Source organism: Piliocolobus tephrosceles, chromosome 1 (assembly GCF_002776525.5).
Source record: "Piliocolobus tephrosceles isolate RC106 chromosome 1, ASM277652v3, whole genome shotgun sequence".
NCBI lineage: Eukaryota > Metazoa > Chordata > Mammalia > Primates > Cercopithecidae > Piliocolobus > Piliocolobus tephrosceles.
In genome coordinates this window covers 177,635,730-177,661,148 of record NC_045434.1, presented here as the reverse complement: position 1 = coordinate 177,661,148, position 25,419 = coordinate 177,635,730, and the positions used below count along the sequence as shown (strand labels likewise).

The window sequence follows — 25,419 nt, the reverse complement described above, 5'->3', positions numbered from 1 at the left end:
ACACAATTCTACTCGGGAACTCAGCTTTGAATTTGCAAACTGCTGGGACCTCACTATACAAACCTGCAGGGCGCTGAGAATGTTTTTCTTCCAGTTTTTAATCAGTGCCCAATAGTGTGAATACAGCCTCTCTGCTGAGACTTGACAATACAGTGAGATCTGGAGTTCCCACGGCAACAGGAACTAACTCATCCCAGGGCTCTTTGAGTTACCAGTCGGCCCACATTTCACAAAGGTGATCAGCGTGGGCTCGACAGCTCTTAGAGGCCTTCTCTGAAAGCAGGCCGTGTATGCACTACCTAGCAGCCCCCCTTTTGGATTCAAACCTCTAGAGCATTCCTGTTTGCTGAATACAATTGAACGATCCTAGCTTTTTGTGCTTACTGGGGTGTGGTATCTGGGGGGTGACTGTAAGGGGTTTAGGGTCTCTGGACCAGCTGGTAAGTGAGAGAGGCCATGGAGTTCAGATCCCCAGCTCTTACCACGTCGGTTCTGCTGCCAGGCTGAGCCCTGGTCTGGAAAAGGGAGAACATTCATGATGAGCTGGCGCCATGTTAAGCACCATTCTCACAACACCTCTGAGAGGAGTATTACACGCCTTTTGTGAATAAGAAAACAGGCTCTGAGAGGTGAAAGTGGTTTGTTTAAAAGCACACAGCTGGGATGTAACTGAGCCGTGATTCATTTGAAGTTTGTTTCCCGCCAAAGCCCGTGTTTCTCCAACCATGCCATGCTACCTACTTGGCACATGCTTTCATTCTTCCTACTCATACGTAGCCTCTGGATAGAGAACAGAACTTTCCCTACTACACTTTGGTAAGCTTAGTTCAGGATTTAGAAGATGAATGGGAAGATGAAAACCAAACCTGCCTTCTCTGAGAATTTCCAAATGAAGCCCAGTCCCTCAGGGTGCTTTCCAGGGACTACAAGGGATCATCTGCTGGCCTGTGTGTCCTGAGCAAGGAGCACATCCAGTATCGTGCTTTTCTTGACCATTCCATGAGATTCGTTTCCTTAGTCATCGAACATTGTGGTATCATCAGCACCTTCTTACCCAGGGAGGCGTTCTCCTGGTGTAGGCATGGTAGGGAGGAAGCTTTGTGTTGGCACACTGCTCCATACTACACTTTCTAAAACTCTCAGGGTCCTTTGCTCAGTGCCTTTCTGAGGTTTCACGTCCATTGTCCATCCCAGCCCTGGCTCTACAGTGTCAAGGCTACCTAAGTTGGAGATTCCAAGAGTTTGGGCAGCCAAAGTGAAGAGTTCTCGATCTTTGTCCACAAAGTCAAGTGGGGCACTAGGACACAGTCATGTCACCTATAGTGAAAACACAGGAAATTGAAGAGATGGACTGGGCTACAGACCAAGTTTTCTCAAACTCCATGCCCAGTTCTGGCAGGATGGTAGCTTTCCTTTTGGTTTGGGTCTTTCTGGGGTCACTCTGTTTTGGAGTTGGAGTAGCTCCCTGCCTCAGGCTCACAACAGGCAGGAGCTGGAGCTCTAGCACACTCACTGGGACCAGTCTGTTGATGCTGCTCAGTTAGGGGGTCCCCTTGGAACAGAAGGGCATTCTAGGTTACGAAGTCAGGCCTGGTTTCCTATCTTGCCTTTGCCACTTTTTAGCTACTTGGACACGTGCCTTGATCTCTCTAAGCTTTGGGTTTCTTCATCTGTTAAAATGGGATAATGCAATCTAGCTTCAGCAAGTGGTAGTAAATGAGCTACCTTGGGTAACGTACTTGACTGTGAGCCTGACACACAGTAGAAGCTCTAAATTGTAACATAGCAGCTCTCACCTGTGTTCCCCTCCTAGAATGCATTCATGAACTTCCTGTCAGGGTCGCTGTCCATGAGAAAGTTCTTCCTGGCCCTGCACTGGGGAACCTTTCCCTCCTTGGCTGGCTCTCCCCCCTCCCCATCACTTTGGTCCCAGAGTAGCCATCTCTGATCCTGCTGTGGCATTCTGGAAGGGACTAGAGGGAACAGAGTTTCTTGTTTTGACCCCTTCCTGCTTCAGTGACAGGAGGGCTGCAGAGAGGGATTAGTGAGCTAATTAGAAATGATTGCATCGCTCAGCATTAATTAGCAGTGCTGTGGGCTTGCAGTGTGCACTTTGGAACTGAGCCCCCTGCGGGACAACATGGCAGGCAGCCCTCTGCCTCCAGGGCCTGCCAGCCCCTCTGTACTGATTAGAAATGAAGGAACAGGTTCGGGTGGGCACAATAAGGGCTGCCTCTCACAATAAGGGTTCCCTGAGCCTTCTGACCTGGCTGCCAAAGGTCTGACCCAGACCTTCTTACCTTTGTGACTGGGCCTCAGTCTCCTCTTCTGTAAAATGGGATCAGTGGACCTCAGAGAAATTCTTCCTGTTAAGATGCTAGGTGGGATGCTAGGAGCTGTACCTCAGGGCTCTTGGCCCAGGAACAAAGGAGGATTTAGCTGATGAGTGAACAGCAGGCCAAGTCAGGCCACTGGCGGGGTTAGGTTCTAGCCAAGAGATGCTCTTTAGAGTTGTATTTCCTGACACCAAAAGAGTTCGTGGTCTTGGCTTTCTGGAGAGATACCTAGCAACATGGAGTGTCTTTGCCCATTGGACGCTTAACTAAACACTGCAAATAAAGGTATGGGTAGACCTTGCACCAGCTGTGGCCAAAGAGTAGACTTACTCACTGGCTTAGTTAGCACCAGTCTCCTCCCCAGGTGCTCTTGGCAAAGCCCAGTCCCCAAAGGAGCAGGAGGTACTTCAAGATGAGGGCCAGATCAGGCACTGAATAAAAACGCTAGTGGTTGGCAAGAGGTCAGGATGTGTCAGCTCCACTGGGACCTTGGGGGCTGCAGTGACCGTCTGCTTGTTCTGTGCTTTGTTTTCGGTTCCCCCGTGCAGCTCGGATTGGGAAAATGAAACGGAGGAAGCAAGATGAAGGGCAGGTATGTCCCCTGTGCAACCGCCCCCTGGCAGGATCGGAGCAGGAGATGAGTAGGCATGTGGAGCATTGCCTTTCTAAGGTAGAGGGGCCATCACCACCCGCCTTCCTTCCCCGTTCCCCTCCCCCAACACTAGCTGCAGACTATCCCTGAATCTGGGCTCTTGGGGTCTCCATGTAGTCTCAGCAGCTTCTTCACTTCTGTCCACTGCTCTCTCCCTTTGCTTTCACTCTCACTCATTCCCTCCTTGGGCTCCAGTGGAAAACTATTGGGAAGAGGCCCAGGTCTTTGACCTCTAAATTGGTTTGCTTCAGAGGAGCCCTAGAGCTGAGGGCCCACTTGGCGCACCACAGCTGAGGCTAGAGCTGTGCCTTCATCACAGACTGTGGGGAGCAGGTGGGGATGGCCTGGGCCCAGCATGATCCTGCTCTGCTCTTCACAGAGGGAAGGCTCCTGCATGGCTGAGGATGATGCTGTGGACATCGAGCATGAGAACAACAACCGCTTTGAGGAGTATGAATGGTGTGGGCAGAAGCGGATACGGGCCACCACTCTTCTGGAAGGTGGCTTCCGAGGTACAAGCAGCTGACACATAGACAGTGGCACTCCGGTGCCAGGCCTCTGCTGGGTATCCATCTATTGGGAGCCAAGAGGCCGAGGCTGGTGGCTGGTCATCCATCCGTTCCACCACGTGGGGACTGCTGCTGGTGGGGCTTCTTTGTGACCGTGCTGCCTGCCTGTGATGTGCATATTAAAATGGATGTATTTGGGTGGGGAAATGGAATTGTGAGGCTGCAAGCTAGGAATGACGAGGGGGGCTCTCAGCCTCGGGTGATGCATTGAAGGTGACAGCCAAGCCGCGTTAGCACCTGCATAAAATATTAAAGGGACGGTTATGCATTTATCACTCCATCCCTCTTAAGGCTGATAAATGAGAATCCAGCAACCTGCTGTACACCTCTAGCACTGGGGGCCCTGAGGGCTTCCAGGCAAACACATTGGATTTTCCTCCTCCTCCTCTTCAGCCCTATGTCAGGGAAATCAGTTACAGAGGAGAGAGTGAGTTATGGCAAAATTTGACCTCCCATGAGCTTCATTGGTGAATCTAATTTTAGCTCTGATCCCATCCCTTCTCCCTGGGCGCCCTCTGCCCTGAAGCAAGAGGGGCCTGGGCCCAGCTGCTCCCTCCTTCCCTTGGGCTCTCCCCAGTTGCTGCAGGGCCCTGCCTATCTCCAGTGCCCTCCCAGCTCCTTGGAGGAGCAAGGCTTGGCACCCCCCACCAGGTCATACAGCAGAATTGGTTGGGTGCCCAGGGTCAGTGACTTGTTAAACTCCCCAGCCTTGGGCAGGGGAAAAGGGGAGCTGTCTGCCTCTTGGCCTCCAGCTCTTCTCTCTTTCTGTGCATGAGCACAGCTGGTACTGCAGCTTGTGGTCATTAAGTGAGCCAATCTGCTTCCCGTCTGCTGCTCGTTCTGTGGGCAACACCTTTGGGAGTACTGCTGTGTATGGTCCCTGGGGAATCTCACAGCAGCTGGGAAGAAGTTCTCTGCCTCCATGGGGCCACGCTACCTGGGCGGATGCTGAGGAGTGGTCTCTGCAGGGCCGTCCAGTGCAGACTGTGGTTCCACGAAGGGGCTAAGAGGCCAGATGGGACATTATGCCTCTGGGCGTCTCTCACATTACCCAGGTGTTTGGGGGCAAGCCAAAACATAAATCAGGAAGGTTAGTCAGATCAAACCGTCTCCCTGAACCGGAGCTGGAGAGTGTGAGTTTGCCATTTCACTCATCCTGTACTGGAGCCTTAGAGTGTCTGAGGCCCGCCCTAGAAGAGTGAGCAGCAGAGCTGACGATTGTCTGTCCTGTGAGTTGGACACATGGGTGTTTGGTGGCAGCCACACAGGGTCAGTTCCAGCATGCCGCTCTGGTTAGCGCTGTTGGCAGCTGCAACTGCTCACATCCTCCATTGCTGTGGCAACTTCTTAGGTTCCTTGGCACAGACCTGGACCTGATGGCTTCTGGGCACCAGACAGGGCTTACGGAGGATGAAGCTGCGAAGGGCCTGCTGATTTGACAAGAGTATTTCCCTTGTGCCGGGATGCACTTGCAGAGCAGTGTGAGGGGCTCTTAGGCCCTGGGCGGGTATCCGTTTTCCCTGAGTGTTTACACTGTGAGGTTGTTCCTTTCAAGAATTCCTGAGGGGAGTTCAAAGGGGGCTTTTCTTTGAGCGATTTGGAGAGCGAGAATGAGAGTGAGACTTGAAGAGGGAACAGGGGCCGGAGGTGCCTTTATCTGCAGAGAATTGCTCCAGCTTTCCTGATAGAAGCTGCTGCCGCCTCTTAAACAGCTTAGTGCAGTCAAAAGACAGGCAGACTTGAAAGGCTGTTTTACAGCGAGATCAGCGGGGGCCACGAGGCAGAGAGCGGGGCGCAGTGGAGCGGAGGAGGCTGAGGCTCCTCGGTGGGGGGACTATCAAAGGGAGGCCCTGGCTGATCCCTACTGCCTCTGCCCCCAAAACCCTGTCTGCAAAAGCTGGCCATCTGTCAAGCCTACCCTCCCTGGCCAGGACCGAGAGGCCCCAACTCTTGGGGGGTTGGGTGTGGCCCCGCCAGGCGGGCTGGTGTCAGTGCAGCGCATTGATCGCCCGCCGGGCGGGCCGGGCCGCAAGCCGGGCAGCGCGTGCTTAATGTGATTGAAAGGCAGTTAAAATGGCGGTGACCTTTTCAGGAGGAATTAGATTGCCTGCCAAGACCGGTTAGAGGGAGTGATAACGCCAGCTGAAGAAGCTGCCCAGCCGACTTCAGAGAGAGGGAGGCAGAGGCAGGATGAGCAGGCGAGTGGCGAGGCCCATTTAAACTGCACTGTGCGTGCTGACAGAACAGAGATTGCCGTCCTTGTTAGATATGAAAGAAGTGAAGAATTGCAGATAAGTTCCTGTATCCGATCACCCCCATCCCTCCTCCCAGACTAGGGCCCCTTGGTCATCCTCAGCAAAGCTTCCCACCAGGCCCCTGGGGGTTGGTCTTATGGATCAGATGGGTTACCTCAAATGTAATCTGCTGTGGGAAGCAGTGAACAGGCAAGAGTTTCAGTGGAGACACTTGGCTGAGGGCAACAGGCCTTAGAGATGGGGACCTGTGGTTACTGAGGGGGAGCTCCCAGATATCTCAGGCCTGGGAGTGCTCGGATTGGTATTTTAGGACAAAATAACCAGACAGAGCAGGCGAGCACTGAGGTAGGTCCCACTGGAAATAGATTTTTGAAAAGACTAAAGGAAATAGGTATTACTTCAAATAAGTAAGTTGGAAGGAATTTTTGCTGCCTAGGAGGCGCTCTGACCTTCCCAATTCTAGAAGAAATACTTAAGCTGTGTGCCTAAGCTGTTGATTGTCCTTTCAGAACCACAGATTTTCTAACCTGCTACTGCTCTTTACACAAAGGGCAGCACACAGAACCTAGTGCGCCACCAACATTCCATTAAAAGAGATCCGCAGGTAGGGAGAAAAGATGTTTTTCTTGGGTACCATACCAAACCTGGGCTAAGCAAGGGACTTCTACGCTAGAGAAGCAGACTACAGGGGAAACCTAACTATACAGCCCTTAAGACAAGCCTGCTTCCACCTGTAGTCTAAGGAGGTGTGTGACTGAGGAGCCATGCCTTTCCTCTCCTGTCCTCCATCCAGCTCCTGGATCCTGGAGAAGAGACCTACAGTGGTGAGCTGTGGTCCCTCCTGTGTGTTGGTTGCCAGTGAGAGTTCACCCAACTGCATTGGGGAGCCCGGAGCTCCTCATATCTGGAAGGGACATGCTGGAAGGAGGACATGGGAATGATTGGTTTCAAATAAGGTGGCAGTGATGTGGTCACAAGAGTGTTGAGATGGAGGAATTTCCCAGGAAGCATCACAGGAAATAGAAGGCTGCAGCTATATCTTCAAGCCCTGGAGGTGAATGCATTGCTAAAATCCAGCATGAAGCCCCTTTGAACCAAACAGGTGGAGTGGGTAGGGAGAAGAAGGGTGTTAAGACAGTCAGCAGTGCACGGTCTCTGTCCTGTTCAGGTCCCGGCATGAGGCGTTTCTTATCTTTCATGAGTTCCTTACATTTAAGCTGGTTCCAAGTAGCTGGATGAGAAGTCATGAAGCAAACAGGCAGAGCAGCTGTGGCACAAATCTTATCTTTTCTTTTTTTGAGACAGAGTCTCACTTTGTCACCCAGGCTGGAGACTAGAGTGCAGTGGCACAATTTCGGCTCACTGCATCCTCCACCTTCTGGGTTCGAGAGATTCTCCTGCCTCAGCCTCCCGAGTAGCTGGGATTACAAGCATGTGCCACCACACCCGGCTAATTTTTGTATTTTTAGTAGAGACAGGGTTTCACCGTGTTGGCCAGGCTGGTCTTGAACTCCTGAAACCTCAGGTGATCCGCCCCCCTCGACCTCCTGGGATTACAGGTATGAGCCACCACACCCAGCCTGGCACAAATCTTTTATCTGGCTACTTCTTGATAAAATTTCAGCGCCAGAAGTATGGGGCAAGGGGGTAAGAGGTGTCGTAGGCCCCAGGGCATGGGCACATAGGCCTTGCCCTAGCTGCTGCCTCCTTTGGTGTGCTGGTTCTCAAAAGAAAGGAGCCCCAGGTGCTAAAAATGTCCCCCAGTGCAGCTCTGCTCCTGGTCCAGTCAGTCCAGTCAGTGACAGGTGTTGGAACAGCACACTGCTGGAGGCGGTCTTGGAGTGGAGAGGGTTGTGCTGCTGCCTTGTGACTCCTTACCACCTTTAGTTATCTCTGTCGCCTGTTGGGAGGGGTGAGGAGAGGTGGCAAGGAGCAAGGCACCTTCTGTCCCCTGTGGCAACTGACGGGATTTAATCGCCTTTTGGAACACAATTGTTAAGCTAGGACAGAGGGAGTGCAGGCAGAAGGAGCAAGTATCAATGGTTTTCAACGGCGTCTGTCTCTCTGCGTCTCTCCTGACGTGAGGCAGTGAAACGCGTTATCGAGGAGGCCCGGAAAGTGGCTAAGTGCGTTTGACACACGCCAACTCCCTGCCTCCACACTGGATAATTGCATTGTCAACTGTTCAGCGAGGTGGCAGGTGACACTGCAGGCCGATTGATTGTCCCGCATCGCAGCTCCCCAGACTGTCAGCTCCCCAATCGATGGCGTTTACACAAGACACCGTAACTGCATCTGTAACTAATTCCAGTGTAAAACTCGCCGGAAGCTGCTGCCCCTGCCCTCCGTGTTGGAGAGCGCAGGCCTCTGGAGGGCCCCGAGACTTTCCTTTCTCCCTGGGCTCTGGTTTTGTTGGGAGCAGCAGGTGAGGAAATCGATGCCTCCTTTTTTGTGGTTTCAGGTTCCAGGATGATACTACCCCCAGTAAACGGGCATCTCCAGTTTCTCAATCGATCATCTGATCAATTGATTAAATTAACACTGATTTTTTTTTCTCCCTTCTCAATAACCCAGGAAGAAATGAGTTTATGGGAGAAGGGTCGTTTTTATAAAATGTAGACCTGTGTTTCATTTCTGCACTTAACTCTCTCCCTCTTTGTTGCTAAGTTTTCACTGTGAGGAGAAGGATTTTTTTTTTTTTTTTTGCACTGCCCACCCTGCCAGGAATGGGCAACTCTGGCACCACCCTGCTGGGTATCATTGACCATCAGGCTTAGGTTGCCTGTGGGTGAGGGCTCAGGCCTTCATGCCACTTTAAGGTGGGGCAGAACCGTAGCAAGGGGCCCTCCCTGGTGACTGAAGGGTACTCTGGGCCATCTTGGAGGTCCTGGGGGCTGAGTTCCTTCCCTGGATAGCAGCAGTAGGAGTGGCAGCTTGCCTGTTATCCCTGGAGCTACATGGAAGAGGAGCCAGAGACTTGGAAAGGAGCTGTCTGTGCCATCTTGCCTCTGAGTACTGGCTTGGGAGAGTCCGGCAGCTGAGAACATCAAACGACTGCGGAGCCTTCCTCTCCAAGCGGCGGGGGGGCAAGCTGGCGGGGGTGCTGTCTGCATAAAACGGCTTTATGGCCGTTTCTTTTTATTATGATTCTGCCAGAAGTCAGCAAGTGACATTTCATTAAGAAAATAAAGTTTAATGTGCTGGGAAAGAGGTTGGAGCAGGCTGGGGCAGCACAAGAGTGAAATTGGCAGCAGCCTGTTCTGAACACCTGTGGGGGTAGGGAGAGGTTCCCAACATCTGTCTTAGCTGGAGGATGGGGTCAGGGTCAGAGTGGATGGCTCAGACCAGAGGCAGGGGCCTTTTCTTTGGCAAAAAAAGTGTGTCGTGCTGTCCATCCTGCCTGACTGGCCAGAGGAACAGAAAGCTGCTGCCGGCCTGGGAGCTGGGAGCTGGGATCTGATAAGGAAAGTTGTATCCTCAGAGATTTCTCCAGGCCACCCGCTAACTGGGACCTAATACAGCAGTGTCGCCAGTGTTTAGCCAGTACTGCTGGGGTGTGCTGTGTGGCGCCAGCCATCAGCCCAGCCAGCTCTGCTGGCTGATACTGAGATCACAACAGTGAGTCAAACTTGGGACCCTTGCAGCTTCCAGTCTGGTGAGGGACAGTGACAATATGTGGTAATAAATATGATTCTGGAGTTACACAGAAGTCTGGGTGGACACCAGGGAAGGGCCACCTGTGTATAAGAAGCTGGGAAGCCCCATCTACCACGCAGAGCACCGTGAGGACAGGGATGAGGTCTTGAAGCTCTCTGTTCTCAACATGGAGCCAACCAGAGGATGAGCCCAATAAAGGTTGAAAGAATGGCATTGAGGTGTGAGTTCTTTCCTTGAGCAGGGATTTAGAGAGCAGCTGCTCTGTGTGGGCACTGAGTTAATGGTTGGGCTGAGTCAGACTTGCCAAAGGAGCAGGCATGTGCATTGCAGACCAGGAGGGATAAGGTTCTAGGCAGAGAGCAGGAGGTGTGGAGGCATGGGGGCATGAGAAAGCACAGAGGATTTGGGAGACCACGGTAGCTCTGTTTAATGGAGTATGAGTCCTGGGCCAGGCATGGTGGGCAGTAAGACTGCAGAGAAAAGGACTTCAGGCCACAGGGCTACTTTCTGTGTTGAGAAGCTGGAGCTTTTCCTGGCAGCTTTGGGGTACCCTGTTTTCTTTTCTTTTCTTTTTTTTTTTTTTTTTTTTTTTGAGACAGAGTCTCGCTCTGTCGCCGGTCGCCGAGGTTAGAGTCCAGTGGCACAATCTCGGCTCACTGCAAGCTCCACTTCCCGGGTTCACGCCATTCTCCTGCCTCAGTCTCCAGAGTAGCTGGGACTACAGGCGCGGGCCACCACACCCGGCTTAATTTCTTTTTGTATTTTTAGTAGAGACAGGGTTTCACCGTGTTAGCCAGGATGGTCTCGCTCTCCTGACCTTGTGGTCCGCCCGCCTCGGCCTCCCAAAGTGCTGGAACTACAGGCGTGAGCCTCCGTGCCCGGCCTGGAGTACCTTGTTTTCTCTGCTTTGCCATGGAGCCATATTGGGCTCACATGTGGTGCCAGGGTTCTCTGCTTTCCACTTACGAGGCAGGGCTAGGCAGGGCCAGACCGAGCAGAGGATGTGAGGCCAGCTGCTGAGCTGCGTGTACTTGGGGAAGGGGGGTTGGCAGGGCTTGGGTGCCGCAAGCTGTAAGTGAACCTGATAGCTACATTCTGATTGATGGTGGAGTTTGTCTCCCAAACTGTCAGAGGGTTTATAGAGGTGCCACTCACCCACAAGGCGGGAATTGCTTGTCAGGACACCTGGCTGTGAACAGGAGACAGAGCTGTAACTTGGTGTTTTCTCAGCTTAATGACCCTGCTGCTGACCTGCTTGTTGCCTCAAGTGTGTCAGTGCCTCAGGGTAGAGGGCAAATGACGACTGTCAGGGAGAGGTGGAGCCCAGGCTGTGCCCGGCGTCTTTCCTTCCCGGTGCTGCTTACCTTTGGGATTGGTGGTATCTTTGTGAGACCAGAGACTGGTGGGGTAGAAGGGAGAAGGATCAAGACTCAGTGTTTTTCAGGGCTTGAAAAATGGAGAACATTCCAGATGGAGTGAATAGCATGAGCAGGGGTCTTAAGAGTGGGATATACAGGGTATGTTTGGGGTTTGGTGAGCAGTCTCTGTGTCTACATGCATGGGGTTTACAGAGTGAATTAGTAGAGAGCAAGGGTAAAGACAGAGATGGACCCAGATCTGCATGGATCTGGCTGAGGAGTGTGGGCTTGGTTGTGCATGCGGTGGGGAGCCATCGATGGTTCTGGAGCAGGAGGAAAGGTGGCCAGAACTCAGTGGTAAGCAGGATGAGGGAACAGATAAGAGGCCTGAGGACTCCCTACAAGACATATCCTAATGAGAGTATAAGGACCTGAGAGGAACAAGCAGAAATGTCTGAAATCATCAGGCAGACACTGAGCTGCTTCCTCACTTCTTTAAGTATTTCTTTGCTGATCCCAGTAGCCACAGAGTCTCACATTCTTTTGTCCCTGGCAGGGCTGTGCTAGCTAGTGAGGTGTGGTCTGAGACCCACTGGGAGGAAGTGGGGAGCTGGGGAACAACTCTATAGCACCTGACCCTGGGCTATCAGGAAGGGTGGTCCTGGATGACAGAGAGATCACCTGGCAGGTGAGCAGGCCTGGTATAGCCCCAGCAGCTCGCCCCTCCCCCTGAGCTGAGAGCCCACCCATGGCTTGCCAGATGCACCTCAGGGGTCAGCCGCCTGCCTGGCCCATGGCCTGGCCTCCGCTCAGCCTGGTTGCCTTCATGGACTGCTTTGAGAAGTAGGTGTGCGTGCCTGTCCTCCCTCGTCTGTCCCTTCTTAATCCCTTTATAACTGCACTTGTCCAGGAATCTGGGCTGAGTGAGGTGGAGATGAATAATTAATGTCAGGCGCTTCAGACACCAAATATTTGAACAGCTGCCTGGTGTTTTTGCTGGCAAGGACCTAGCGGCCAAAATCAGGATGTTGGCCGGGGGTCCCACTCTGTGGCTCTGATTGGCCTTAGCCAGCCTGTTCTTTCCTCCGATGGACTTGTCAGGCTGGATAATGGGGCATAGGGGGAGGCCCCACTCCTTTCCTGTGAAATTCCTAGACCTGAATTTTTCTGTCCTCTTCCTGTTCTTCCTAGACCTGGAAGATAGGTGGACAGCACGCCTGGGGCTGAGTGTCCCCCAAGGACGTGACATAATGTATGAATGGGCTAGTTTATGAGCAGAGACCACTTGGAGCAGCATGCACTGGCAGAGAAAGATGAAGTTTGCAGAGTGAAGGGCCTGAAATGTCAGGGTCAGGGGCACTGGAGTATCTGGCTCTATATATCCCAGGCCCAGGTTTCCCTCTGGGCCTTAACAGGTCCGAAGCCTAACCATTACCTGCAGGCAACAGGAGGGGCACCCTCGGCCTAGTCTTGTTGTCCGCAGGCCCTCCTCACACCCTGCTTCCCACAGGCTCCGGCTTCATCATGTGCAGCGGCAAAGAGAACCCGGACAGTGATGCGGACTTGGATGTGGATGGGGATGACACTTTGGAGTATGGGAAGCCACAGTATCCTTGGAGCACTGTGGGTGCTGGTGGGGCTGATACGGCAGGCCACAGGGAATAAGAAAAGTAGCTCCTCCGGTATGCACCTGCACCACCACCCCCGGCCAGAGTCAGCTTTGGCCAGGAGGGGCATGCTCTCCTGAGCTTCAACCCTCGTGGCCTGCTGCAAACTAGGATCCATTGTCCTTGACCACCATGCCAGATATACAGAGGCTGATGTCATCCCCTGCACAGGCGAGGAGCCTGGTGAAGCCAAGGAGAGAGAGGCACTCCGGGGCGCAGTCCTAAAGCAAGTGTGGGCACAGGCCTGGGGGTGTGGAGCAGACAGAGAGGAAGCCCTGAGGCAGGGGTCAACCCAGTTCTGACCCTCAGGGCTGTCCTGCCCGCCTTCAGGCCTCACTTTGTTCTTCCTCCCTCCTTTCCTCCAGTGGCGGCCCTCCCAGCACACGCATCACGCCTGAGTTCTCTAAATGGGCCAATGACGGTAAGTCCTGCCCCAGGTTAGGAGTAATGGGGGAGAGGGGGTATCCCTGGATGGTGGTGACTGACTCAAGCCCAACCCCTCACCTGTGCTGCCCAGTCTGGCCGGAGTGTGAGTTGCCCCTCTGTCCCAGCAGAGATGCCATCCACCAGCAATGGTGAAAGCAGCAAGCAGGAGGCCATGCAGAAGACCTGCAAGAACAGCGACATCGAGAAGTAAGTGTTTGGCCAGGAGGGGGCCCTGGGACCGCAGTTCAGTGGGAGGAGGGGCCGTTTGCTAGCAGGAAGGCCTGCTGCCAGGGCTTCTGGCCCTCCCAAGTGCAGCTCGGTGCTGCTGCCCTGGGCACACAGCCGGCAGTGGAGCCCAGCTGGTGCTAAGCGTGACTCTGTGAATTGATCGCTGGGCCACGGCCCCGGGAGCCTTGGCGGAGGGAGGAGCAGTCCGCCCGCCTGCCTGCCCGCTGTGGCGGCCTCCACCCGGGGAATGTGATGTATGGCCGCCCAGCCCAGCCGGCGCACTTGATTCATCTCCAGTTTCTGTTTCTTAATCGGGAGCTAAATTGGTTTCATTTTTCTTGTCCCGGGTGGCACTCGCAGTGGGTTTTAGGCAGGAACATTGGGTCTCATCACTTCTGGTAGGAATTTTTGGCCTGGGTGCTCTGGCAGAGGAAAAGGGATCCATTAGCACTTCGCGCAGCGCTGGGCAATCCCTGGCCTGGATCCCCGGGAACCACAAAGATTTAGTATCAGCTGGGCATCTCCCTGACTTCCCAGAAGCCCAAGGAAAGCCAGTTCTGGCCTCAGGAGATGGCATTGTCCAGTCTGGGCTGCCTGGTGCTGCTGCCATTGGTCATTACTTAACTCCAGTAACCCACTCCACCTTCTGACTGCAGGCTAGGTTGCCTGGGCTTCAAAGGCAGCCTCTTCACTCCAGGGCCAGTGTTCCATCTTTGCCTCCTGCCAGGAGAGTGGATTGCAGGCCGGTGCGGGGCCGGGTCGGTGGCCCAGGGTCACCTCCCATTTGTTTCCCTCCATTTTGTGTTGTCATAAATTCATTCCAGCCCGTTGTGGTTGATCAGTTTATCTCGGCCGGGGCCGCGAGTGCTGCTGGCATGATGTATGGGCCGCGGTGCAGGGCCCGGCTGCCCATGAATCACCGCAGCTGCTCCGTGTCAGCGCCGGAGCGGGCCGTACGGGTTCGGCGCAACCAGCTTGTGGGGGGGAGGAATGACGTATGGATGTTTATTTAATAATTCTCTCCTACTCCAGCTGAGCGGGGCGGGCGGGGTTGTAAGGGGCACCCACCCTCGTCTGGAGGGGCTGCTCATAAATCAGAAAGACAAGATCATTAATCAGGGATGGCGCCCAAGGGGGAGGTGGGGGCAGAGCCAGTGGCTTCCATGAAGGTACAACCCACCCAAGGCTGGGGGGAGCCAGGATTTCTGTCCCACCTGTGTGAGCACAGGCACCCAGAGGCAGGGATCTCTGTGATGAGGTGGAGACTGGCTCAGTCATGTGCAGAGCTCTCCACTGGGTCTGGGTCTGCTGAGACTGGGGCCCGTCAGTCCCCGAGATTTCTCTATTTCTTGCCCTAGATCTGTTTTACCAAGCAGGGAAAAGGAATGGTAGGATGCCATGGCTCCTCCAGGAATCTCCCCACCCCCCATGCCCTGGAGGGACTCAGGAATAGCTCACAGCCAGCCTGGACCAGGGGTTGGAGGTTTGGGTATTTCGCCAGAACCAAGATTGGAGGGCAGGTGTGTGCTGAGCACACCCAGGACAGGCAGGCTCTGGAGTTGGCTGTTGGCCTTCAGTGTGGCCTTGTAGCTCTTGGAGATGGCATGGGAAATGACTTCGTTCTCTCCTGGCCTCATGCCATCCCAGCTCCAGTTCTCTGATTTGAGGTTTGGGAGTTAGTTCTCCATTCTGGGGTAGGCTGCCCCCAGCCGCAGGCCTTAGTTTCCCCATCTTTGAAATACCCATATAGGACTAGGCAAATTCTCAGCTTAGTCCTTGGAGTGGAAGGGAGCACAGCTACAAATCCTTGTCTCCTTATCAGGAATTTACCTGTAATCCAGATGGGGATGGCACATATGGCATTGTGCAAAATGCCAGGGAAGGAGCCTGCTGTTTGAGGGCTTGTGACGAGAGAAGGGGTAGTAAAGACTTCCAGAACCAGAGGGATAAATGGAAGCCCCCAGGGAATCAGCCAGTACCAGGAGGAATGAGTCAGAGCCTTTCTTGGCATCCCTGGAAAGAGGCAAGGCAGAGGGAATCACGGACCCTAGGGTGATGGATTTAAGTGTCCCTGATACCGGGACACAGCCACTAAGGAGTCATGCTCTGTGTTGCTGTTAGCTCCCCAAAGGAAAAAGGCCAGAGATGGAAGTTTGTTATTGCCCATGAAATGCGACCACTATCCTCCCTGCACTCCCATTACCACTCACATCCAGCAATGACAGACCACCTGTAAGCTCTCAAGCTTCCTGAGCTGATTGTCTCCCCTAAACTGCAGGACACGTGCCCCCAGGAGACTGTCCTTGCCCAGAGTCCACCTCCCTTATGATTCCCCCCTGCTCTCAGTCCAGCCTCTGCTTCCTGATTGAGTACATCTGTGAAACCTGAGCTGTTCGTACCCTGCTCTTCCAGCATCCTCAGCAGCTTCCTGCTGTCCGTGAGATAAACTTCAGCTCCTTCAGGTGTGGCATTTGAGGTCCTCCTGCATGCCATCTCCTTTCTCACTGTAGCACTTGGCCTGCACATGGGCCTTCTAGCCAGATTGGAATCTTGGGCCTCTTGGCCTGGAACCCCCTCCTCCTGGGTGTAGCCGGTACAGTCATGGTCAGTCACACAATTATTAGTTGATCATGGAATCAGTGTGCCAGGTTTGAATCCCATCTCCCTGACTCTGTGGGGACCTTCAGCAAGCTACTTGATCTTTCTGTGCTTTAGTTTCTTTGTATATAAATGGGAGATATTAGAATCTTCTCATGGGGTTTTTGTGAGGTGTAAATAAGATAATAATTAGCAATCCCTCAGTACAATCCCTGGCATTTAGTAAGTGCTTAATAAATTTTAGCTATTTTATTTGTATTATCATTATTATTCCCTAAGGCCAATCTCCTATACCATCTTTTCTACTCTTCCAGGAAGCATTCTCCTCCCTCTGTGAGCTCCCCTGGGTCCTGTTCACTTGTTTTAGGAGGGTGGGAAGGTTCCTTGAGAGAGTCCTAGCTATTCCCTGTTCAGCAGTGCAGCCCAAGGAGTCCTGGAAATGCAGGAGGGACCTTCTGGTGCAGGGCTTGGTCCACAGACAGGACTACCAGGGCATCTGATATGCCTAGGAAGTAACAAGGAGCCCTGGAGGTAGGCCAGGCCTGTGGCAAAGGGACCTAGATCATGTGGGACCCACCCAGTCCCTGCATCTCTCCCCCTCTCCCTGGAGGTTGGACGGGCCCTTTCTTCAGCAGGTGTTTGCTCGTGCCCCGTGCTTGAGGTGGGCTCTTGGCCATAGTATTGGTGGAGCGAGCAGCCCACCCTCAGGGAACCCACACTCAGGAACTTTACACTGCTGTGGTGGAGTTCACACGGGGCTGTGAGAGCCACTGTGCAGTGCTGGCTCGGGGGGCTAGAAAAGGCTTTTGGGAGGGCATGAGAACAAAACTAGGTCTGAATGATGAGGCAGAGCTAGTGAGTCAGGCGAGGGGGTGCAGAGGGATCACAGTGCAGGGGCCAAGGCAGTGAAAAAGGTGGCATGGATGGTGACACGTAGCAGTCGAGCATAAAATGCATGGCAAGGTCCTCAGGGGTGCGGTGGGCTGGAACTGGACCAAGGAGTGTGGTGGAGCTCTACTCTGAGGGGGACATTGGAAGGTTGGACATCACACCACGAGAGATTCGCTTTGAGAACATAAATTCTTCAAGGTGCTGGGAGAGTGGAATGGAGATGAGGGGCCTGGAGGCAGACAGGTTGTCTGGAAAAAGTTAGTGGAGGAATTGGTGCAAGACATCTGAGAGCCTGGACTAGTGGTGGTGAGGGGCGAAAGAAGTGGAGAGATGCTGGAGATACTAGGAAAGATGACAGATTTGGGTTGTTGGGAAGACTGCGAAGGAGTGGTTGAAAATGGTTCCCTGGTATCTGTGGTGTAAAAATTCATCGGGATGGGAATGGAGGAACAGAGAGGGTGAGGAGTTTAGTTCTGGAATGTGGAATTTGCAGATTCGGGTTATCAGAGGAAGGGGGCAGGCAGGGATGCCTAGGGGACATTTATGTATTTGGTTCTGGAATGCAAGGGAGGTGTAGGCTGGAGGTGCAAATGGGAGATGCCCGCCTGCTACCCAACCATGCCTTCCTTTTTACAGAATCACCGAAGATTCAGCTGTGACCACGTTTGAGGCTCTGAAGGCTCGGGTCAGAGAACTTGAACGGCAGCTATCTCGTGGGGACCGTTACAAATGCCTCATCTGCATGGTGAGTAGAAAAGAACCTAGGGGTTCCGTTGGTCAGGCTTCTGCGCCCTCTGTGGGAGTTGGAGAGGGTCTCCGCACTGTGCTCTGGGCTCTTTGGAGGGTGGACCTGCCTCAGAGTGACCCCTTGTCTGCCCCCTCCTCCCTAGGACTCGTACTCGATGCCCCTGACGTCCATCCAGTGTTGGCACGTGCACTGCGAGGAGTGCTGGCTGCGGACGCTGGTGAGGTGGCATGGGGGTCGGGGAATGGGAGGCCGTTCCGGGCACTGCCCAGATGTCCGTGCTTATGCCTGAGCCTGCCTGGGGGAAGTGGGGAGCATGGGGCAAAGGAGATCAGGATATGTACCCCCAGGCTCGCTGCCTCCTCCTCCCCCACTGCAGGTTTAGGAACTTCTCCCCCTCCATGAGTTCACTGCATTCTCCCTTCCCCTCCCCCTGCCCCCCGAAGGCCCACTGCATCACACAGACTGGTGAGGCCCAGGGTCAGGAGGAGGCTGGCGGTGGGTAAACAGGACCAGGGCCTTGGCCCCTCCCCCTCCCATTACTAAGCTCCTTCTGCTCCTGCCCCTGTTCTTCGCTCAGGAGCAGCCATTAAAATGTCGCCCGGAGACAGCAATAAAAGGCTCGGACGTGGGCTCTGTGTCCTGATCAAAGGCCGCGTGTAATCTCGTTAGGGCTGCGGCTGCCACAGCTGGACCTAGCCTTGTTCTCATTACCGGGGCTCCTGCTGCGGGGCTGGCCAGGCGGTTTGATCCTGGCGTCCCCCCAACACAGGAGCGTGCCTGCCTGCTCACAGAAGCTGCCTGTGCGTCCCCAGCCTGTGCTGACAGGACCAAGGTCCCAGCACACACGGTTGCAGAGAGACATGGCTGCAGGCCCAGGTGCTCACATGCGCACACGTGGCACATTGTATAGACCAGAGCCCTCCCTGTTCTCCCTGTAGGGTGCCAAGAAGCTCTGCCCTCAGTGCAACACGATCACAGCGCCCGGAGACCTGCGGAGGATCTACTTGTGAGCTGTCTGCCCCAGGCAGGCCTCGCCTCCAGCAGCCCCACCTGCCCCCAGCCTCTGTGACAGTGACCCTCTCCCTTTGTACATACTTGCACACAGGTTCCCCATGTACATACATGCACATACTCACACATGCGTACTACACACACACACACATTTACACACGCAGGACTCTGGAGCCAGAGTAGAGGCTGTGGCCCAGGCACTACCTGCTGGCTCCCACCTATGGTTTGGGGGCCATACCTGTTCCAGCTCTGTTCCCAGGGTAGGGCAGGGAGGTGGGGGTTGGGGGAGTAGTGGGGCACGGCTCCTGAGGTGCAGCCCCCAGACTGACAGATGGACAGACAGACATGCAAACACCAGACTGAAGCACATGTAATATAGACCGTGTATGTTTACAATGTTGTGTATAAATGGGACAACTCCTCGCCCTCTACCTGTCCCCTCCCCCTTTGGTTGTATGATTTTCTTCTTTTTTAAGAACCCCTGGAAGCAGTGCCTCCTTCAGGGTTGGCTGGGGGCTCGGCTCATCCACCTCTTGGGGTACCTGCCTCCCTCTCCCGTGGTGTCCCTTCCCTCTCCCACGTGCTCGGTGTCCAGTGGTGTATATTTCTTCTCCCAGACGTGGGGCACATGCCCCAAGGGACATGATCCTCTCCTTAGTCTTAGCTCATGGGACTCTTTATAAGGAGTTGGGGGGGGTAGAAGCAGGAAACGGGAACCGAGCTGAAGCAGAGGCTGAGATGGGGGACTGGAAGACAGTGCTCCTGGCCACCCAGCCTCTGCTGAGAACCATTTCTGGGATTAGAGCTGCCCTTCCCAGGGAAGAAGTGTCGTCTCCCCGACCCTCCCGTGGGCCCTATGGTGTGATGCTGTGTCTGTATATTCTATACAAAGGTACTTGTCCTTTCCCTTTGTAAACTACATTTGACATGGATTAAACCAGTATAAACAGTTGCTGCCTGTGTGTTGTGTGGGGAGGTGGGGGAGCTAATTAGGGGAGGTGGGCTGAGGCAGTGAGGGAGTTAATTCCTAGCAGCAGGATGGGGGAAAGGACTTAGCTGTAGGTGTGTGACACTGTGCAGGTTGGTCTGCTCTGGGGCCCTGGAGCATTTGGTTTGGATGGGGGTGGGGCTGGGGATCTGGGCTCCTGACTATTGATGGGTAGGGGCTCTAGGTTAATTCTTTATTGATGCAGAATCGTCAGCTCATTAATCACAGAAGAGGTCAGAGCTTGGGGGTACAGAGGGGATGCAAGCTCTATCCCCCAACCTAGGGCAGGAGTGGCCACAAGCTTGGTACAAACACAAGCCCCAGGCCTCTATCCCTTTCTGGTCCCCTGAAACATACCAGAGACCACAGTGGGATCACCCTGTCTGCCTCTCAGGCTTTTGTTCTGTTCTCCAAATGTATCTCTAGTGACCATCATCCCAGTGTAGCTACTGCCTACATTCTCAAATGGAAAGAATGGAAACCCTATTATCCAGGATGGACCTTCAAGTCTCCCATGTGCTCACAGAACCGAGGCTGGGCAGCTAGCACTGGAGAGATGGCACTTTGACCCCCACAGCTCCCCACTGCCAGTGACGTAGCTCAGCTTCAAATGTGCTCAAATGTGCTCAAAGCTACATGTAAGTCCTCACCCACAACAGAAAGCTGTTTGGAGAAAAACAGTCAAGGCCCCGGAGTAACCCCATGACTCCAGACTTGCTTTGACACCTTGCTCACCAGGCCCATCTGCCCAGATCCCCAGCCTTAGTTGCCCATTTTCTCTGGGATACCCACAGTGAATTCCTCAGAATTGGGTCCAGTTGGCAGCTTCTGCCACCCCTTGCACCCAGATGAAGCACAGACAAGTCCCCCTTGGAGCCCAGCAAAGGCCCTTCACAGCCCCTCACCCAGTTTGATGGCACCCACTATCCTGAACACAGGGATCCTGGGATCCTAGGAATGTACACAGCCTCTGTCAAGTGATGGCTGAGGGTTTGGGAAAGAAACAGGTTTGGAAGAGAAGAGTGGGTAGGTGAGGGCAACAGAGAGATGAAGGGGAGGCTCTTAATGCCCAGTTCCTGTCAGGCCAACTTCTTTGATGTCTTTACTCTCCCCTCCCACAGGCTTGGACTCAGTAGGTCCTTGATGGCTGGTTACCGCCACCCTGGGGGCCATATGGTCTCTAAAGGAGGCCATTAACCCAGAGCGAGGGCATTCCACTGAAGCCCGCCCTGCTGTGGGAGCCTTTAGCTGTCTCATGGCACAGGCTGCACTGCCACCTGTTGGCCATGGCTAGGAATGCAGCCACACAGCATGGGAATCCCTGCCACCACCATAGTGGGGACCCACCAAGGACTGATGGGATGCAGACAGAACGCGGCTCTGGGGACAGAGGGTCCATCATCCCCGAGAATATCAGGAGTCAGCTCCCATCCAGAGCTTTTCTAGCCATCTCCTTCACTGCCCCCTAAGCCCCTTGGTCACCACGGTAAGCTCATTCCATCAACAAATATTTATTGAATACCTACTACATGGCAACAGTGTGCAGTAGTGACTTCTAGAATGATAAGTGATAACTGAACTATCAGGCTGAATTCACCTCTCCTGCTTAGAGAGTATCTAAGTGGGTCTCCCTTCCAGGAGATGAAGGAGTTTGCTATTTCAGCCCCAAATCCCCTCACCCTGGTTCTGGTCTTTAGGGCTTGGGAGTTAGCTTGTCCCAGCTCCTGTTACAATGTTGCTGCCTTCCCGCCCCCCTACTCTCTGGCAACTTTCAGCTTGCAACTTTCCCGGATCCAGCGGCTTCCTAGCAAAATGTGGTAGAGCCAGGCAGGCCCTTAACCTCTGTATCCTTAGCTCCTCATCTGGCTTCTACCTCAGACTCCGATTGAACTGCCAAGTGGGACCCATGTGGATGGTACTTTACACTGTAGGGCTTCGCCCTGCTGGAGCAAAGACCGCAGCCCCTATCCGCAGCCTGACACTACCCCTGACTAAGATACCTTCCCTCTGACATCTCCCCACAAAGCTCACCTTCCATTCAAGGAATCAAAACTCAACTCTGGCAACAGGCACAAAGTTTCAGTTACACAAGATGAAGTTCTGAATTATGCAAGATGCAAGACTATTCAGTTCTAGAGGTCTGCCGTGCACATAATCTCTTAAATTTTAAGTATCGTACACACAATTTTGTTAAGAAGGAAGATCTTGTTCAGGTGTGGTGACTCACACCTGTAATCCTAGCACTTTGGGAGGCTGAGGTGGGAGGATCACTTGAACCTGGGAGGTTGAGGCTGCAGTGAGCCAAGATTGCACCATTGGACCCCAGCCTGGGTGACAAGAGTGAGACCCTGTCTCGAAATAAATAGATAAATAAATAAGTAAAGAAAAAAAGAGAGTAGGTCTCATGTTAAATGTTCTTACCACAGTTTAAATTTTTAAAAAATCAACTAGGGCTCACCCTCACCCCCCTCTGTTTGTCAACCTTTACAGCCTGCATGCCACAGGAATCAGCAGCCTGACTGTTGCGCTTGTCCAAAGACAAATGACTACAAGGCTCCCACAGACACATGCCCAGGCACTCCTGCCCTTTAGGATTCTGTGGTATGCAGACCACCAGCAGACGGAGGCCCCCAGGAGACAAGCCCATAGGAATTTTCTACTTAGGGGACTGCAAAGTCCCAAAGGGCTACAGAGAGGTGAACCAGAAGAGTGCCCTACAGATGCAGGTTGTGGGGAGGCGTCAGGCATTTATTTCTGGAGCAGAGGTGAGGTGGAGCAGTGACCTCAGCAGTGGACACAGTTGCGCATGAAGTCGACACAGAGGCTTGTGTAGTAAGTAGGGTAGTCACGGAGGTGGCTGACGTGTGCAGATGACACGAAGTCCACAGAACGTGCCAGGACCCGACGTGCCAGGCGTGCCTCCACCATGCGTTCTACGTCTCTGGCCGGGACTACTTCGTCAGCCCTTGAGTAGAGGTAAAGTTCAGGCCAGCGAGAGCCCGCGTCCTGTAGCCTGTCATAGAAGTGGGTGTGGAAGAGGGCTGTGATGGGAGCAAGCAGGCCGTGGAACAGGACAACCACCAGGGCAAAGGCCACCAGCAGCAACAGGCGCAGCACGGCAGCCCGGCGCTCCAGGATGGCTGCCAGGGCCCGCAGAGCCCCTACCAGGTTGCTGTCACCAGGAGCGCTGTCAAAGATGGTGCCCACCACACGCAGGTGACAGAAGCGACGGGTCTGCAGGAGCTCCAGCACGTAGCGGTACAGCATGACGCCGCCGTTGCTGAAGACATGGAAGAGCAGGGGCTCCTTCTCAATCTCATAATCAAAGAGCAGCTCGAGCAGCTTCTGGGCCAAAACACGAAGTGAAGGGATGCCCAGCGACTCGGAGAAGAAGACCATGTGCCACGGGGCTGTGTATCGGATTACAATGCAGCCCTGGGGAGAGAGGCCCGGTCAGTCCTCACAGATGAGGTGGGGGTAGTGGGTATAAGCTAAGGTCAGAGGGGCCCAGCAACCCCAGCCTGCAGGACATAGGCCATGGGCCCACAGAGTCAGCAATGCTCTGGGTCCTGCTTCAGCCTGAGCCCGCCAGCTCGCCGCCCACAGACACAGGTGCCTTCTGGGTGGGGAAGGTAGACTCAAGGCCCATTTTTGGACTAATCGCTTCATGCTGGCCAAGCCCTCTTGACCTGGAGTGGTATTTGAGGCCCAGAGCCTGAAGCATGTACTGGAGACATCTGGGCTGACCAGAGGAAGTCTCTTTACTCTGGTTCCCTCCTGTCTGCACCCCACCCTCCCATCCTAAGCCTTGCACATCTGGGGCGGGGCCTCACTGCTTGGCTATACCCTGCCTCAGCACCTCAGATCTGTACTGTCCCTGCCTCCCCAGACACAAGCAGTACCCCATGAGACCAGTACCCGAGAGGCGGCCTGCAGGCCCCAGCCCTGACCACCAGAGGCCACTTCTGAGCTAGACCCACATCACCGTCATCACTGGTCACTGTCACCTTCCCTCTCTCCCAGGCTCCTAAGAACAGAGTCCATACTCTCTGGACTCAGGGACCTGACACCCAAATGTCTCTGGTTCCTAGGCCTGGGATCACTCCTCATACTTGTCCTGAAATTCAAAATACAGTAAACACTTGTTCCTCAAATTCTAAAATCTGGGCCCAAACCCCCTGTAGGCTTCTATACTCCTCATGCCTGGGCCAAGGGTGCCACAGTCTCCACACAGGTCCCCTTCTAGGTCAGTTAGAAAAGCCACCATGCCTGGCTCCTAATCCCCTCTCATCCTCCTGTTCCAGAGACAAAGGGCCCTTTGTAGGGGGAATGTGACTTTGGAGAGCGCTGGGGTCAGACACCTGGCACCACTGGGTGCCAGGCACCCAGGAGTCTGGGTTCAACTCCTGGCACCACTATGTATCAATAGTAAGAACAAGGAACAGCTTACTACTTTCTTTTTTTTTTTGAGATGGAGTCTCGCTCTGTCACCCAGGCTGGAGTGCAGTGGCCGGATCTCAGCTCACTGCAAGCTCCGCTTCCCGGGTTTACGCCATTCTCCTGCCTCAGCCTCCCAAGTAGCTGGGACTATAGGCGCCCGCCACCTCGCCCGGCTAGTTTTTTGTATTTTTTAAGTAGAGACAGGGTTTCACCGTGTTAGCCAGGATGGTCTCGATCTCCTGACCTCGTGATCCGCCCGTCTCGGCCTCCCAAAGTGCTGGGATTACAGGCTTGAGCCACCACACCCGGCCGGCTTACTACTTTCTGAGTCTGGGTCCCCATCTATAAGATTACAGTGAAATTGGGATAACACCCATATCATAAGGTTATGGGTAAAATTAGATGAAAAAATATATATATCTCTCAAATGACCAAAGCAGCACCTGACACAAAGTAAACTCTCAACCAATAGCAGCAGTAATTAGTGACATGGTAGTAACAAGGAGAAAATCATATGCCCACAGTAGTTAAATGACCCATGGCTAAACAGGGATGGTCAGCAGAGGTACCTTGCCATCAGTCGCCTGACCTCCTAGCCCTGGAGTGCCTAAGCATCCCTCCCAAGACTCTGAAGAGGAGGCTGCTTAAGGCTACCAACATTCTCCCAAATGCTCAAATCCGACAGAGGCCTTTCAGTCCCCACTGTATGTTTCTCCCTGGCAGCATCTGGAATCACACACTCGTAGAAATATCTTGCAGCCCAGTCTCTTCAAGTCAGTAACGTGAAAAAAAGGGGCTGTTCTACAGCCTGGACAACATAGTGAGACCCCATCTCTAAAAAAGAAAAAAAATATGGTCGGGCACAGTGGCTCACGCGTGTTATCCCAAGACTTTGGGAGGCCGAGGTGGGCAGATGACGAAGTCAGGAGTTTGAGACTAGCCTGACCAACATGATGAAACCCCATCTCTACTAAAAATAGAAAAATTAGCCAGGTGTAGTGGCACGTGCCTGTAATCCCAGATACTTGGGAGGCTGAGGCAAGAGAATTGCTTGAACCTGGGAGGCAGAGGTTGCAGTGAGCCGAGCTCACGCCACTGCACTCCAGCCTGGGTGACAGAGCAAGACTCCATTTCAAAACAAAAAAAAGAAGAAGAAGAAAAAAAAAAAAAAATACCAGCTTGGCGTGGTGGTGCATGCCTGCAGTCTCAGCTACTTGGGAGGCTGGAGGCAGGATGATTACTTGAGCCCAAGAGTTGAGGCTGCAGTGAGCTATGACTGCACCACTGCACTCCAGCCTGGGTGACAGAGCAAGACATTTAATCTAAAATCAGGTGGGGAGGGGAACAGTTCTGGATTTAAAAGAGCCTTAAGAAGAAACAAAATAACTAAATGCGACGTATGATCTTAGATTGGATCCTGGTTTGGGCACATCCACTGTAAAGGATGCTTTGGGGACAATTAGGGAATCTGAATATGGACTGGAAACTACATGAGATGAAACAAGAAGGTGGGCCGGGCGCGGTGGCTCAAGCCTGTAATCCCAGCACTTTGGGAGGCCGAGACGGGCGGATCACGAGGTCAGGAGATCGAGACC

The 25,419-nt window shown here is 53.6% G+C and overlaps 2 protein-coding genes and 1 long non-coding RNA gene across 12 annotated transcripts in view; 1 reads left to right on the top strand and 2 right to left on the bottom strand.

Moving 5' to 3' along the window:
* The window catches only part of RNF220 (ring finger protein 220), a 254,906-nt gene extending 235,558 nt beyond the window's left edge, over window positions 1-19,348 (top strand). For 3 of the 6 annotated variants that reach the window (XM_023221416.1, XM_023221417.2, XM_031934187.1), the window contains exons 7-15: window positions 2,885-2,928; window positions 3,368-3,500; window positions 12,338-12,434; window positions 12,634-12,720; window positions 12,860-12,915; window positions 13,049-13,127; window positions 17,274-17,382; window positions 17,528-17,602; window positions 18,324-19,348. In XM_023221416.1, coding sequence (XP_023077184.1) covers window positions 2,885-2,928; window positions 3,368-3,500; window positions 12,338-12,434; window positions 12,634-12,720; window positions 12,860-12,915; window positions 13,049-13,127; window positions 17,274-17,382; window positions 17,528-17,602; window positions 18,324-18,395 — 752 coding nt within the window. In that variant the 3' untranslated portion in view covers window positions 18,396-19,348. Of the gene's footprint in view, window positions 1-2,884; window positions 3,007-3,367; window positions 3,501-12,337; window positions 12,435-12,633; window positions 12,721-12,859; window positions 12,916-13,048; window positions 13,128-17,273; window positions 17,383-17,527; window positions 17,603-18,323 lie in introns of all 6 variants that reach the window. The other 3 variants (XM_031934182.1, XM_023221415.2, XM_023221418.2) reach the window with 1 other exon arrangement.
* Window positions 624-13,936, bottom strand: LOC111548745. The gene is made up of 2 exons (XR_002733509.2): window positions 12,999-13,936; window positions 624-3,794 (listed from the first exon to the last, which is right to left on the bottom strand). It is a non-coding gene; the product is annotated as an uncharacterized LOC111548745 (long non-coding RNA).
* Window positions 19,349-20,876: 1,528 nt separating the features above from the next.
* The window catches only part of TMEM53 (transmembrane protein 53), a 21,819-nt gene continuing 17,276 nt past the window's right edge, over window positions 20,877-25,419 (bottom strand). For all 5 annotated transcript variants that reach the window (XM_023221419.1, XM_023221422.1, XM_023221420.1 and 2 more), the window contains one exon: window positions 20,877-22,819. In XM_023221419.1, coding sequence (XP_023077187.1) covers window positions 22,169-22,819 — 651 coding nt within the window. In that variant the 3' untranslated portion in view covers window positions 20,877-22,168. The remainder of the gene's footprint in view (window positions 22,820-25,419) is intronic.